General features: G+C 38.9%; 2 protein-coding genes across 6 annotated transcripts in view; one reads left to right on the top strand and one right to left on the bottom strand.

Annotated features, from left to right (window-relative positions):
* Window positions 1–12,661, top strand: part of HABP2 (hyaluronan binding protein 2) — an 82,548-nt gene extending 69,887 nt beyond the window's left edge. For all 3 annotated transcript variants that reach the window (XR_012085615.2, XR_012085616.2, XR_012085614.2), the window contains one exon: window positions 592–12,661. The gene's annotated coding sequence lies outside the window, so the exon portion shown is untranslated. The remainder of the gene's footprint in view (window positions 1–591) is intronic.
* NRAP (nebulin related anchoring protein) overlaps window positions 1–14,844 on the bottom strand; it is a 76,030-nt gene that overhangs the window by 24,299 nt on the left and 36,887 nt on the right. For all 3 annotated transcript variants that reach the window (XM_020779900.3, XM_072995530.2, XM_078389560.1), the window contains 8 exons: window positions 14,168–14,479; window positions 12,495–12,599; window positions 11,022–11,120; window positions 9,865–9,969; window positions 5,284–5,391; window positions 4,484–4,594; window positions 1,586–1,783; window positions 1,017–1,121 (listed from right to left, as the gene is read on the bottom strand). In XM_020779900.3, the coding sequence (XP_020635559.3) occupies window positions 1,017–1,121; window positions 1,586–1,783; window positions 4,484–4,594; window positions 5,284–5,391; window positions 9,865–9,969; window positions 11,022–11,120; window positions 12,495–12,599; window positions 14,168–14,479 (1,143 nt within the window). The remainder of the gene's footprint in view (window positions 1–1,016; window positions 1,122–1,585; window positions 1,784–4,483; window positions 4,595–5,283; window positions 5,392–9,864; window positions 9,970–11,021; window positions 11,121–12,494; window positions 12,600–14,167; window positions 14,480–14,844) is intronic.

Here is a 14,844-nt window from a genome sequence, read left to right on the forward strand (position 1 = left end):
AGACCAGAGCAACCCACAGGACACCCAACCCCTACTCCAGTCCAGAAAAAGCGCTGAAGGGCCAGCAACAGCACCAGCAGCAACATTCGGAGGGACTGGCCAACCCTACTTGAGGACTGTGGCTTATCTTTATAAATCCTTCTTGGGGAGTGCTGGCTGGAGGGGACCACCACTTAGACTCTTGACCACACTCTGACCGCTGCATGTGTCAGTCCCAGTAGGAGCACAGGACTGTCGGGGCAGGGGGGGAACGGTGACCTGGGGACTGGAACTGAGCCCCCCCCAGTGGACAAATGGACTGAGAGGAGGTTGTTCTTGCTACTGCCACGGTTGCACCACTTCCCAAGAGGCAATAAAACCCTGTTTGCATCATCCTGCAAGTCTGGAGCCTATAGATACTATGTCGGGAGAGCTTTAGCCTGCCGCCCCTACAGTGGTATCCTTATTACCATGCTAAGGTCATGATCACCTCCGCAGCCTTTTTGGGTTTTAAAAGTTTACACCATGCTTTATATACAAATGGTATAGACGTATGAATTTTTAAAATGCTATCATAGCGTCTCTTTTGGCATTTATTTTGCCTTATTGCAGATCCATCCTTTTCGTGTGGAGAAAAAAAAGACAGAGAGAGAAGGACGATGGGAAGAAGGAGCAATTCTCTCTTCCATGTAGAGCCACCTGGGTTTTGAGAAATGTGATTCTACGTCTAATAACCGAACACAGACTGACTTTCATCTGGAAAGGAACATTTCCTATTATAAAAGAATCACCCTAATGTACCAGCCACTTGGGTCCTGATTACAGAACAGAAAGTTTGTGAAAGTAGTTAGCAAGGTCTGCGAAACCTTGAACTCCATTCCATTCACCAAGGACGTGAATTGAGTGATCAAATAAAGAGGCAGGATGGGGAAAGAAGCCCACCCTTAATCCAGGGAGTTACTTTGCCAGCCCAGTTTTAGAGAGACATCTGGCAGAACCTTGTTTGCAGTGGAGAAATCAAAACCCTCTTTTGTTACCTCACTGATGAGTTCAGAAGCTTTCTTCTTTGCTTCAATCTCTAAGGCCCCTGGTATCATACAGCCAACTCCTCTCATAAAGTTCAAATCAGACCGGTATAAATTCTACAGGAAACCAATCAAAATTAATTTACAGCATAGAATATGAAAGGCAGGAGAGTCATCCAAATGAATTTGTTAAGAGCAACATCTGCCAAACAATATTTTGGTATCACTGAACTCAGCTGAAATTGTATTTGCATGTTCACACACAAACAGACACCTCTAAATAAAGAAGAAGAAGAGGAGGAGGGGAAGAGGAGGAGCAAATAGACAACATCAATGAAAATATTCCATAAGATTGGAAATTATCTCCCAAAAATAATTTCAAATGGTAAAACTATTAAAGGCAGTTTTTGCAGGGGTGAACATTTTGTTTTTGAATACTAAAGAAATATAAATATAAAAGAGGGAAGGTAGACAAACAATCATAAACCATACATGAGCAGCTGAATGTTCAGATTAACGCCTGTAGTGTTTGCCTCATCTCACATACTCCAGCCCATTAAAGGGATGTGCGGAGAACTTACCTCACTCTGCAGTTTATAAGCTTTCTTGGCACATTGTAGCCTAACATCGTCAAAAAGAGAAGTATAGCTGTGAAGCATCTGTCTGTATTTCTGATCGCTGACCAAAGATTGGGCTTTTCTAGCATGGACTAAATTCACCATGTCCAATGGTATGTGGAACTGGGTCTTCTGATTATCAAACTCTTTCTTGTAATTTATCTATGGAGAAAATAGAAAGAACAAATACTACCGATTAAGGTCAAGACTTAAAACACATTTAGGGGAGACAATCTGAGATTTTCTTGAACACGTTAGGCTCAAAATATTTCATTTATGTTTCAAGTGCTTAGTTTAATGTTCACTGGTTTAAGAAAATATAGAATTGGGATGGGCAACATTTAACCTGTGTCCATATGCAGCCAGCCAGGGAACATTTTGTGATTGCCCCTACTTGAAAATCTCACACTTCCTTTTCCTCAAAAAAAACAAAAAAACAAAACAAAACAAAAACAAAAAAAAAACAAAAACAACCTGCAGGTTACTTCTAATTCTGCATAATCATTGGCCTTTTAAGGGAAATGGATACCTAGGCTGTAAAGCTACTCAGACAAAAAATCAAACTCTCTTCCTCCATCATGGTTTGTCCCAAGATGTGTCTCCCTACACAGAACCCCAGAAAATGATAGTAATTCCCTGAGCAGCTAGCCCCATGAGAGCTGACATGGTACCTTATAAGGGTCTACTCCAAGAGTCTAAATGATATTTCTTCTTTATTTGTTTCCACTAGAAACTGAAGACATTTCTGCAAAAAAACAGTACTTGATCCACTTTTACATAATCTGATTTACTGACTATAAATATTTCTGGTTTTGTCTTTGCTGCTTTTTTAGCCTGCTGTAGATGTTTTGAAAATCTGTTATTTTTACCAATTTAATATATTTTGTAAGCCACTTTCATGGAAGAGGGATTTCAAGGTATAACCTTTTAAAGTAAAAATAATTTCTGCCAGCTGGAAACAGCTGTTTGAATACTACAACAGCTTTACACAATTGGCATTCTTATTAGTGATTAAGGACCTTGATTAATCACTAACAATCACCTGTATGTTCTTGTTTTACTCATTCAGTACACAGTTGAACACAGAATGGCTTCTTCTCCCAATGAAGTGAACAAGGACATCAGTTTGCAAGGGTGTCCACTGGACATCCCATGTCTAACATAAGAATATAAAATCAGGTGATAAGTTTCAACAATTTCTTTAAAAGGGAATCACAAAAATTCATGGAAAGATCACACGGATGATATCAGTAGTAATTGTTTGTGATCATTAAATACAACCTACAGGATCAGAGACAATCTTTCCCCAATTATTAGGGGCTAGGGAACTACTTCAAGAAAGAAGTATTACTTTTATTTTTTCTGCTTTGGGGCTTCTTATATTCATAAATCATGTGAAAGGCTGGACTGGATGAATCCCAAGATTGCCGGAAGAAATATCAACAACCTCCGATATGCAGATAATACCACTCTGATGGCAGAAAGTGAGGAGGAATTAAAGAACCTCTTAATGAGGGTGAAAGAGGAGAGTGCAAAAAACGGTCTGAAGCTTAACATCAAAAAAACAAAGATCATGGCCACTGGTCCCATCACGTCCTGGCAAACAGAAGGGGAAGATATGGAGGCAGTAACAGATTTTACCTTCTTGGGCTCCATGATGCCTGCTTCTTGGGAGGAAAGCAATGACAAACCTAGACAACATCTTAAAAAGCAGAGACATCACCCGCATAGTCAAAGCTATGGTTTTTCCATTAGCGATGTATGGAAGTGAGAGCTGGACTATAAAGAAGGCTGACCGCCAAAGAATTCATGCTTTTGAATTGTGGTGCTGGAGGAAACTCTTGACAGTCCCCTCGACTGCAAGAACAAACCTATCCATTCTGAAGAAAATCAACCCTGAGTGCTCACTGGAAGGACAGATCCTGAAGCTGAGGCTTCAATACTTTTGCCATCTCATACAAAGAGAAATCTCCCTGGAAAAGACCCTGATGTTGGGAAAAAGTGAAGGCAAGAGGAGAATGGGATGACAGAGGACGAGATGGTTGGACAACATCATCGAAGCTACCAACATAAATTTGACCAAACTACGGGAGGCAGTGGAAGATAGGAGGACCGGGCGTGCTCTGGTCCATGGGGTCATGAAGAGTCGGACACGACTTAACGACTAAACAACAATAACAACAAAATTCATAAAAGGAAGCCAAGGAAGAATAACAAAGCTGTATCAAATCAAAGGTCTATTTTGCCCCACATTCTGTTCTGACAAACCAGATACCTGTGGGAAATACACACACAGCATTTGAATACAACAAGGTCCTTTTCTGAGAGTTCCCCCAAGCTGCTTGAAAGGCTACATCTCCCTTTATGAACCTGCCTGGCTTCTAAAAATCATCTCTTGGTCTCACCATCCTCATAAGTGTTTGGTGAAGACACTGGAGAAGGCTTTCTCTCTAGCTGCTCTCAAGCTGTCGAACTTCCTCCAATGGGAAATCAAGCTGGCCCCTTCTTTGCTGTCTTTCTACAAGCAGTCAAATATATTTCCCTTAAAGCTAACTGCTGCATAAGAAGAGGTTCTTAAAAATGGGACTGCTGCATTTACATTTTGAAAGTTTTATTTATTTATTTTTTAAAAAGTTTTTAAAACAGGATTTTTGGAACAGGATGGTGGACCTATTACATAGGTCTTTGGAGTTAACCCAGAACACTGAGATGGAAATGTGCAATCAAATTATGTTATGGTCGCAGATTTACTGCAAAAATGCTAATCGTTCAGAGCACCTGGAGTGTTCATTTCTCATGACAAATGAAGCTTATGAGAAATCTGTCAGCATGTGTGGCTCTCTCATGCCTTGTATTACTTACACCACTCTGTAGCAAAGCTGCATGTACTGAGTGAGAAATGTTTATATCTTCCAAGCCACAGCAGCCTATCATCTGGCCTTTCGTTTTCTCAAATGCCTCCTTGTACTTGTACTGAGGAAGAAAATAAAACAAAGAAAAGATATGAGAAGTGTAGGAAAGATACGGTCCGTAATTGCTTTACTTTTCGTTGTCTTCACAGCAAGGAAGTATTTTAAAGGAAGATGTGTGGAAGCCATCAAATAGCCAATTTCACAAAACAGCATTAAAGTAGGTACATTCTGTTAGAAGCAGCTTGTGGGTTTAAGATTTCAAGTTCTATCTACTAAACTACACTTTGTTTTATCACGAGAGAGTTGAATGGGGATCAGAAAGAATAGTAAAATCTGTAGAGTTTAAAGCATATAGAACTTTCTTTGAAAATACAATGCAATGCCACTTTGTGTACAACTTCCTGTCACATTATGTTGGCTGTCAAGGCTGGTGGCTATTGTCTTTTACAGCCCATTACAATGGTCAAATTAAGCTACAATAATACATGGGGTACACATGACCTTTAAAACCTACACTAGCGTACCTAAAACAGGTTAAAAGTTTGTTCATTAGTTATATTTATAAAGAACATCATATGATTCGTTCACATAATTTGCAGTTTCTAGAGACTATATGTTTCTAGAGACTTTTCCACTTCAACTTTTTAATGTTTCCTTTCTTTCCCTTCTCAGAGTCTAAGTAAATTGTCTCCAGCAGCATTCTTCTGCTCCCATTTTATATGAGACCCTATTGCCATTAGTTCAACTTACATCACTTATAATGTCAGTGGAAGCCTTTGCGGTCTGGAAAGGAATGGCATCCAGTTTCAGTTTATAACCACCGTCTTGCATTTTGCTCCAAGATTCCTTGTAGTGTATCTGTTTAGAAACACAAACAAAACCAATGTGCATTTATTGACATCTGAGGCGCTTTCCCTCACAGTGTGCTTGAACCTACACTTAGAATGAAATTTAAATTACTTCCCTTTGAGGCCAGCACAAGACATTTTGCTGCTGAAGGCAAAGTATCAAATGGCACCACAGCAGTTGAGTGTCAGGGTGCAACTAGACAGTTTGGGTTGGATTGAGCTAAACAGGGTAACTTTGAGGTGTGGTATATCATTTACAGTAAGCCTTGCTGAGGCAGGAAAGCACACATCTCAAGTGAAGGCTGTTTAGTTCATTCTTCCAGGGAAAGGGGGAAAAAGAAAATAAATCCTTCCTTGTCCCCTCCTGTCTCCCCCTCTATGAAAGAGGAATTAAAATCATCATCATCATCATCATCATCATCATCATCATCATCATCATCATCATCATCATCATCATCATCATCATTATTACACTCCAGAAACAGTCAAAATTATAAAAACACTGACTGTTATTATATAACAAATACAAGTTTTAACCGAAAACCTATCTATTAAATCTTGACACAGTATGTATGCTATTCCTAATACAGTATTGCAGTTTTTTTGTTGTTCTTATGGTGTGATTTCTGAGATCTGTAACTGCTTGTAGTACTGTTTGAAATTTCTTGATATTGTTTCTAAAGCCCCAATGACTACAAGAACCACTGAAGTGTGTTTCTTCCAGAGGTGAGATGTTTCGATTGCCAGATATCTGTATTTTGTTAGTTTTTCCTATTCTTTATTTTCAACTCTGGCATTCCCTGGAATTGCAATGTCAATGATTTAGACATTTCTTCTTTCTATTTCTACTATGTCCTGTGTGTTGTGTTCAAGGTGTCTATCAGTTTGGATTCGGAAATCCCAGAAGATCTTGACTTCCTCATTTTCTGACACCTTCTCTACCTGATGTTCCCATGGGTTTTTGGAGGCTGGCAAGTTATATTTTTTGCATAATGACCAGCGTACTAACTTTGCCACTCTATCATGTCTAATTCTGTAATCTCTTTGTGCAGTCTTTGGATATTTACAGCTGAGGTGTGACAGAGTTTCAATCTTTTTCTTGGCAGAGTCAACTCTTGCTGCTAGCACTAATTCCTTGAATCTTAGCTTTCATCACATTGGGTTGGAATGCTTCTTTTTGTGCAGGAAAAATCAATCATTTGGTTTCTTTCTTAAGGGTCCTCAGTTTTAGCCATGCCCATGTTGAATTCTTATCATGCTTTCCATTAATATTTATCAGGAGTTGTCCATGTAGTGGTTTATTTTTGCAGCTGTTTAATTTATTTTCAGTTTATTCTTATATTGAGCCTTTGTTTCTGTTGTTTTCAAAATATTCTAATTTTTTACTGCTTTCAGTAATTTTTCTCTCCTTGTATTGATATAATCATTTAGGCTTCTTTTTTCTTCTACTACCTCCTGTATTTGCAGTAATCCATGGCCTCCGATTTTTTGTGATAAATATAATCTGTCCACAGATGATGATGATGATGATGATGATGATGATGATGATGATGATGATGATGATGATGATGATGATGATGATGATGAATAAAATACCAAAGATAGTCAATCAAAACTATAAAACACTGAGTGGTATTATAGAACAGATACATTTTAATCTAAAACAAAAGTATCTGTTAAATATCGGCACAATATTGTTATTTTCTGCAGTTCTGATTATGTTATTTCTGAAATCTGCAACTGCTTATAAATCTGTGTGAAATTTCTTGATATTGTTACCAAAGCCCCAATGATGATGGAGACCACTGAAGTGTGTTTCATTCACAGGTGTGATGTTTCGATTGCCTGGTCTCTGTATTTTGTTAGTTTTTCCAATTCTTTATTTTCAGCTCTGGCATCTCCTGGAATTGCATGTTATGTCTGGTATGTTATGTTCACAGTGTCTATGAGTTTGGATCCAAGGATCCCAGAGGATCTTCACTTCATTATTTTCTGCCTGATGTTCTCATGAGTATTTTTCACATCCTTTTCTGTTTCCTCCTTTGCAGGGGAGGAGAAGGAAGCTTTCAATTACCTAACAGCTGGTTAGAACCCGAAGCAGCTTAAGCAAAGTGACAGCCAGCCATCTGTTTTGGGTCAGTCCCAGCAATCACACATGCCAGAAATCAATCAAAACAGAGTGATCATACCTATACTCAAAAAAATAGTAGCCCCTGACAGGGACCCCAAAAAGGTGCAGATAGGCATGGATAAGGGGCAGGTTGGTTTACGATTGCCCTTACGTCATGCAGGTTGTTGGGAAAAGGATCAAATTGAAGGACAAACATTGTCTGATTGCACTCTTACTTCGACAAGGGACAGATATCCAAGATAGCAAGTTGGATTAGGTACGGGGGGGGGGGGTACAGCATGGTCCTAGACCCATATCTTGTCCCTAAAACAACATGAATTATTTTGCTGCCTCCTCAGCCACTTTATATTTTTTTTATCCTTGACATTTCCTTGTTAAAGAAAAGGTGAATTGTGACTTCTAAAGGCCCCTAGGAATAGTCATTTATCTTTTCAACAGGATCATTGTACCATAGAGCATCCTCATTTTTTTTTTCCAAAACCAGAAGTGGACTAGCCACTTCCAGTTTTGTGGGTTTTTGCGTGTGTTGTTGGCATTTTTTTATCATCTCTGCAGGCCAGAGGGGCCTCAGAGACAGGAAACTGGCCCCTGCACCCGCCACAGTTGCCCATCACTGGGAAGCAGAGCTCAATGCCTGGCGCTCACAGTCCAATAGCCCCTTCCTTTTGCCTAATAGGACACCTGGCCTTCATTCTCATTTCCCCAATTGTGGATGGCACCGACTGAGGATGCAACTATTTGGTCAAATACCGTTGAATTTGCTGTAAGTGTAAAACAGATGATTCCATATTTTTAAAGTGACCACACAATGCAGTTCAATTCAGTCTGTCCCTTTTTCTTCCTGACTGAGTTTTTTCTTCTGCCGCTGGGGACTTCTAATTTTTTCAAGTTGTAATGATTTGAATGGACTTCTCCCTGTGTGATCAGTTGTACTCTTTGGCAAAAGGATGGTGGGTGACAGTGGCTGGCACGGAGTTATGGAGAACTTTGGAAAACTGTCCCGTTCCCCTAGTGCCATGCAACACTTTAAACACCCCAACCAGCTTTACAATGAATGATCAAAGGAGAGATGGGGATCAGCAGAAGGCAGGATCAAAGGAAAGGTGGCTGTGACACAGATCAAACCAAAGTGTGCACCAAAACAATCTATTTAAGCACCTAATCGAAACAGAAGTGTAAAATAGGCTGTGAATCAAGTCAAATCAAAGCTAAATCCCTCCAATTCAGCATGTTAGTATAATTACAGCCTTAGTTCAATTACATATCACTTTAAGGTCACAGGCCTCATCTCATACTGCCCTTCACTGCTGATAGAGGGTTGGATCCTGACTAAATCAGCTGAGCTTAACTCTAATTGAAATGATCCAGTGTCACTTCCACTTATTTCAACAACGATTAAATTCAAACTCAACCAAATTAGTCTGCATTAAGTCCAGTGTGTGTAAAGTTAAGAATCAGGGTACAATCCATGGTTTCATGTTCCTGTTTGCAGGAAGCTACATTGAAACCTTCCCCCCCCCCCAGATTTTAAGAGACAGCTTGCCTTTTAGTAGCATCTTTGTTGTTTGCTTCCCTGTCCCCCCCAAAAAAAGAAAGGAACAAGATCCCGTCTTTTTAATGTATACCCTAAATACAGTTTCATTTCCTGGAGAATGGGGAAGAAGGCTGCAATTACAAACCAAAAATATGGCAGCCAACACTAGGGGATGCTATATTTTGCATCAATTGTCACCCATTTCATTACAATTTATATAGAAGTGAGAAGAAAATGGCAGGCAGCCACCAAGGACAGAGGTGTTGCTGCTGCTGCTGTCACCAGTTATGGGAGCAGCAAATTAAATGTTTTTAAAAAATGCAAAGCTGATGCTGTGAAATATAACCATCACCAATCTGCACACAGCCTGCTTGCAAATTTTGATGCCACTCTCCATGTCAAGAGCTGAAGTTTGCTGACACTTAACACCCATGGAAACCATCAGGATACTAATTTCATCTACTTTTGTCTCATTTCAACCCTTAACCCTCCCCAGCCCACCCCCTGCACATCCATGGCATCCAGTAAGTGCCTTTGGCAAAGCCAAACATGCCATCCTTAGAAATATATGCTGCCATTACTGCAGTTAAAGGAAGGGACAAAAATACAAACACAGTAGGATCATACTTGAACTACACTGAAAGCAATCACTGCTTGTGATTTGGCATTAAGCATAAGCAGATCAACAGGATCAATTTCAGGATACATTGTGATTTTAAAAAGTAAAAACTGATCACGGCTATATAAATGAAGATCTTAAGAACCATATGTTTTTGAAGTATTGGAGTTGTAAGATGGGTCCAGAAAGAAAATCTTACCTCACTGATATTCAAAGCATTCTGCTTGGCTTGAAAGATCTCAGGAAGTTCTGCTATTTGGGTGTAGTGATGTTTGATGTTTTCTCCATGCTCCTTATACAATCTCTGCAACATACAAATAAATATTGTACTGCTCAGTTGCTATCTACCTAGTCATGGTGCAGACAGACTGGGGTAGCTCATACTCTGAGCAGAGGGAGCACCAATGCCTGAAATGGGAGACTGAGGCATCCCACTACACAGACCACAGATTGCTTCTAATAAAGGGGAAGAAAACCAAGAAGTCAACAATAAAATGAAGAAAATAACTTAAGAACCAGCTGCTTATATATAAACCTACTGAATCACTTCACTTTATAATCTGGATCCTTTCACCATCAGACTACAAGGAATAGGTACCAACAATGTGCCATTTGTAGCACTACTATTTGAAACAGTCTCCCAGCAGAATTATGCCTGACTCTCCCACAGATCACAACTTTCTATTGTCTATGACAATGCTTTAAAACACATTAAGTGAAGTGATTGCTCATACAGCAGTCACAAGACTAATCTAATTGATGGGTCAGGAAAACATAACCTCAGAGGAAACCATAATTTCAATTCATGCCCACATCGATAGAAGCAAACTATGTTACTGAATGGAATATAAATTTTAAATAATAGACAGAATCTTCGGGGGGGGGGGGATTTAGACTGTAAGAAAAAATGAAGAAATTGCTGTGGCCAGATGAAGCTAATTAACAGAGTGATGGTTATGCGCCTGCTTGCGTACTGGTTGCGCAATCAGACATGTGACCAGGCTCGAGAGTGCCACCAAGTTAATTGGTTTCATTTAGCAGCCATGATTCCACTTGCTTAAGCACTTGTAAAAAAAACCAACAGGATTCTGACCATTACATGTAAATCCATATGAGTTAAGATGAAAATTCAGCTACATCTGGATGTGCAGTTCTCATGGGGCTCAGTGGAGGAGGGAAGGTTTCCATTTTAACTAACAGTGGCTTTTGTAAGATTCACCTGATTAAAATACAAGTTTTATGGTTCCTGGGAATGATCTCAGTGACAGGGAATGAGAAAGAGAGCCAGTGCTTCAATCAGGTCGTTCAAAGAGGATACCACTCTTATAATCATAATGTATATACATTATAACTTACATCCACAGCCTGGTTATAACTAATTCTAGCCTGGATCATCTCAGGAGTGTCTTTAATACTGGTAAACTTCAAAGCATATGGATGCTGACGGTACTTCTTCTGTTGAGCAGAAAAAGATCAAAGCTGTGAATTTTGTGCAGCTCTTTCATGCTATTTGAAAGAAAAAAAATCATAGGTTGCTTGAGATTAGAGTGAATTTGTGAACATAATTATTATTCCTCTTCTCTCTGCTTTATATTCTAAGAACCTTCAGATTAATATTTGTTTCCATTTAACAATAATCTTTACCAATGTAACAGTAAAGAATTTCCAGTTAAATTTAAGGAAATTACTTCAAGTGAGTCTTCTGCTTACTAAATACCTAAGGTCCCATGAGTGGAACATCTTTTCCAAATGGTCTGAAACACAAAATAGCATTTTACATTAATTCTTCAAAAACAGGGGGGGAAAGCATCCAATTGTAGTAGGTAAAATAGCAATGCTTTCATACACTATTTGAAATTTTATATTTGTTTTTTATGATGTAGGCAAGAACTTTTCTCAGCATCAACTAACAATAAATTCAGACAGAGGGTCATCTCTTACGAACTGCCCAATATTGTGGTCTCAGTAAAAATGGAAGAATTATACAAGATAAGAATCTCATTTTCCAGAAACTGCCATTCAAATGCTGTTAAAGAAATCCTAGAAATGATGTACCCATGGCACATGCATTAAAAACTGAAGCCAAGGAGGACAATATTTTAAGACAGGTCAATTGAAATGGCATGAAGGAGACACAGATTCTTGTAGTAAGTTCTTTTCTTTTGTCCCATTCTAGTCTAGTCTGGTGAAAGATGTTCTGAAGCACTATGAAGCTGAATGAAATAAATGTGCCCACTATGGTCGGTCAGTAATAACCTCTCTCATCATACCAGTTTTACCTCCCTATCTGTCTTCCATGTGAGCATACAGAAATACAGTTAAGGGAGATCTGATTAACATAATTGTCAGAGGTTGAAACCGTAGGGTCCCAGGTGTTTTCACTGTGGATGACACACGTTAATAGTGCTGAGAATCATCAACAAGCTATATTGTTGTTCTTGGTTGCAGAAAGCAAGAGAAAGGGAGAGTGTGTAAAAAGTAGGGCCTTGATGCCATAAATATATGTTCTATGGCTTTCTTTCAATTCACTTCATTAAAAAAAAAACCCAAAGCTAGTGGGGTAGCAATTGAGCATTGTTTGATTGTCATTATTATTCATGATATCATTTGTCACTTACTTTGTTTTTGCAAAGGCTATATGGACTCCCACTGTTTTGTGTTTGGTATCTGACTTCCCTCTAATTACGAGTCCTATTCCTGGTTTTGAGAGCTTTCATGTGGGAAGCCTTTTTCTTTCCACCCCTTTGAGTGGAAATTATTTTAATTTTATACAGACTTTTTACACGCATTATGCGGCAACTTTTGTTACGTGCTGTCACGAAAGCTCACCTCACTAATGAGTTCTCCTGCCTTCTTAGCCTGCTTCACATTTAATGACCCAGTGGCGATCCATCCAACTCCTTTCATCCAGTTCAAATCGGCTCTGTATCGGTTCTGACAAAAGGAAAAGAAAATGCCCCATTGTTGCTGCTCACACATTAAAAATGCCACCTAAAGAATTCACACATCAGAACCCCAGCTGAGCCAAATTAGTGACTGCGTTTGTTTTATCCACCGCTTTGCAGTTGCAGCAGAAATGAGGGTGGGAGGATTTAAGGGAAGGAAGGGTGATAATGCTAACAGCAAACATTTCTGCTATAAGATTTAAAAGAAAATACATTTTAAAAGCCCTTTTTTAAAAAAAAAAATCCTCTCTTTTATAGTTTGCTAAATGTCTTCTATCTAAATCAACACTACAGAGACCCTGAATATTAAAAAAAACAGTGAAGCAGTGTTTTGGAAGATTTCTCAGCACACTTTCTTGGAAGTAAGATCTATTGTGTTCAGTGAGGATTTGGACATTAAAAGGGACGAGTGAATTGGAATGAGTGAATGACTTCTTAATCACTTTCTGCACTCCGGGCATAATATCTGGAGAAAGAAGTCATGCATTTTTCTCTATGGTGTGCATGGATGTATCTGTACAAAAACTATCTGGGACCTATACATTCAGTCATGGGAATGAAGCAGAACACCCCTCTTCAAATGTTACATCAGCACGAAAACGTGCTGTTTTACCTTTGTAACTTGCAAGATTAAATGAGCCATTTTACTCAATCCCAGACTGAATATAACATTTCATAAATAGTTGAGTTAAAGGAAACACAAAACATCAAGCAATTTTCGGCCCCAACCATAGTAAACCCATGGAATGAATGGGTTGTTAAATCAACACATATTTAAGCCCTGTTGGCGCAATCATATGTACAATTTCTACTCCAGTTGGGCTAACAGCAGATTTAGTCCATTGGTCCCTCAAATTTAAACAAATAATTGCAGGAAAGAACAATTCTTTTGTTTCTATCTTAGTTGAGTTTGACATGTTCTGCTTTTAAAAATGGCTCACATAATAGGCACACTAGTGGGATTTTAAATTTTTCCCCTACTATAGCCATGTTTCAGCTAGTAATAATTTTGGACAAGATGAGTGCAGAAAGTAAGACAGTCTCCAGACACTAAGACTTCCACACATGCTTTTTAAAAATTATAGAATGTTATGCTATAGTGTCCCTAGTAAAATGGCTCATCTAATATTGGCAGGGCATATAATTTCTTGTTTAACCATTATATCTATCCAGAGATTCAGCTCCTCGATTTAACCAAACAAGGCTATTCTACATATCAAGATGCTTGCAAGGAAATGGAAAGTATGTCTCTCTAGAAATAATAAAGGTGTGCAGCAATGCAAGTATTCCTTCAAGAACTGGGTTAACATAAACAATGCACTAAGAAAGTGCATTAATTCTTCCTAATTTTAAACAATCAAACTTGGAGACCACCTCTGTGGAAACTGCTTCAACGATGCCGGAGGAAATGGGGAAGGGCATTGCTTGGTGAAAAGAAACTTCTGTTTATTTTAAGACAATTCCTAGATTGTCTCAGGCAGCAAGAAGTTATCATACTAAAAAGTATTTCCCATTTCTGTACAAGGGCAAATGCAATGTATACAGTGCAGAACTTACATCGCTCTGCAAGCCATATGCCCACTTGGCCCATTCTACTTTCATGTCTGTAGGCAACGCTGTGTAACGATGCATGACTGTCTTGTAGCCCCTATCAGTGGCCAGATCCTGAGCTTTCTTGGCATGGACAAGGTTGATCATATCCATGGATACATGATATTGATTCTTCACATTCTCAAATGTCCTTTTGTACTCCAGATCACTCTGCAGTTTTGACACATGGAGTGAGTGAGCCATCTGGGAGTCTTCATTCACACCTTTCACCCCAATCAGCTGCCCTTTTGTCTTCTCATACTTCTCCTTGTACTTTAGCTGTAAATGGTGGAAACAGATAATTTTTAAAATCTGATAAAAAAAATATAACTAGTCCAAAGGCAATGGGGAAAACATTGAGGCAAAAAAAGTGCCTATTTGAATAAAGCAGTTCAAAGAGATCATTTATATATATACAGTACTTTGTTCCCCGGTAAAACTATTAGGGAGTGATACAACACATCACATTCTATGTAACAGACTATTGAGAGAGCAAAAACATGTTTGTCCCAAAGGAAAAGAAACACAGAGCTAGTTATATGACCTAATTTTTAAAGTGCTCATACAAGGATGCAGTTTTTATAGTTGCGGAAAGAGGCCTTTTTCTCATTTCAAACTTTATCACAGGTATGACTTGAAGCTAC

The sequence above is a fragment of the Pogona vitticeps genome, chromosome 3, assembly GCF_051106095.1.
Source record: "Pogona vitticeps strain Pit_001003342236 chromosome 3, PviZW2.1, whole genome shotgun sequence".
Taxonomy (NCBI): domain Eukaryota; kingdom Metazoa; phylum Chordata; class Lepidosauria; order Squamata; family Agamidae; genus Pogona; species Pogona vitticeps.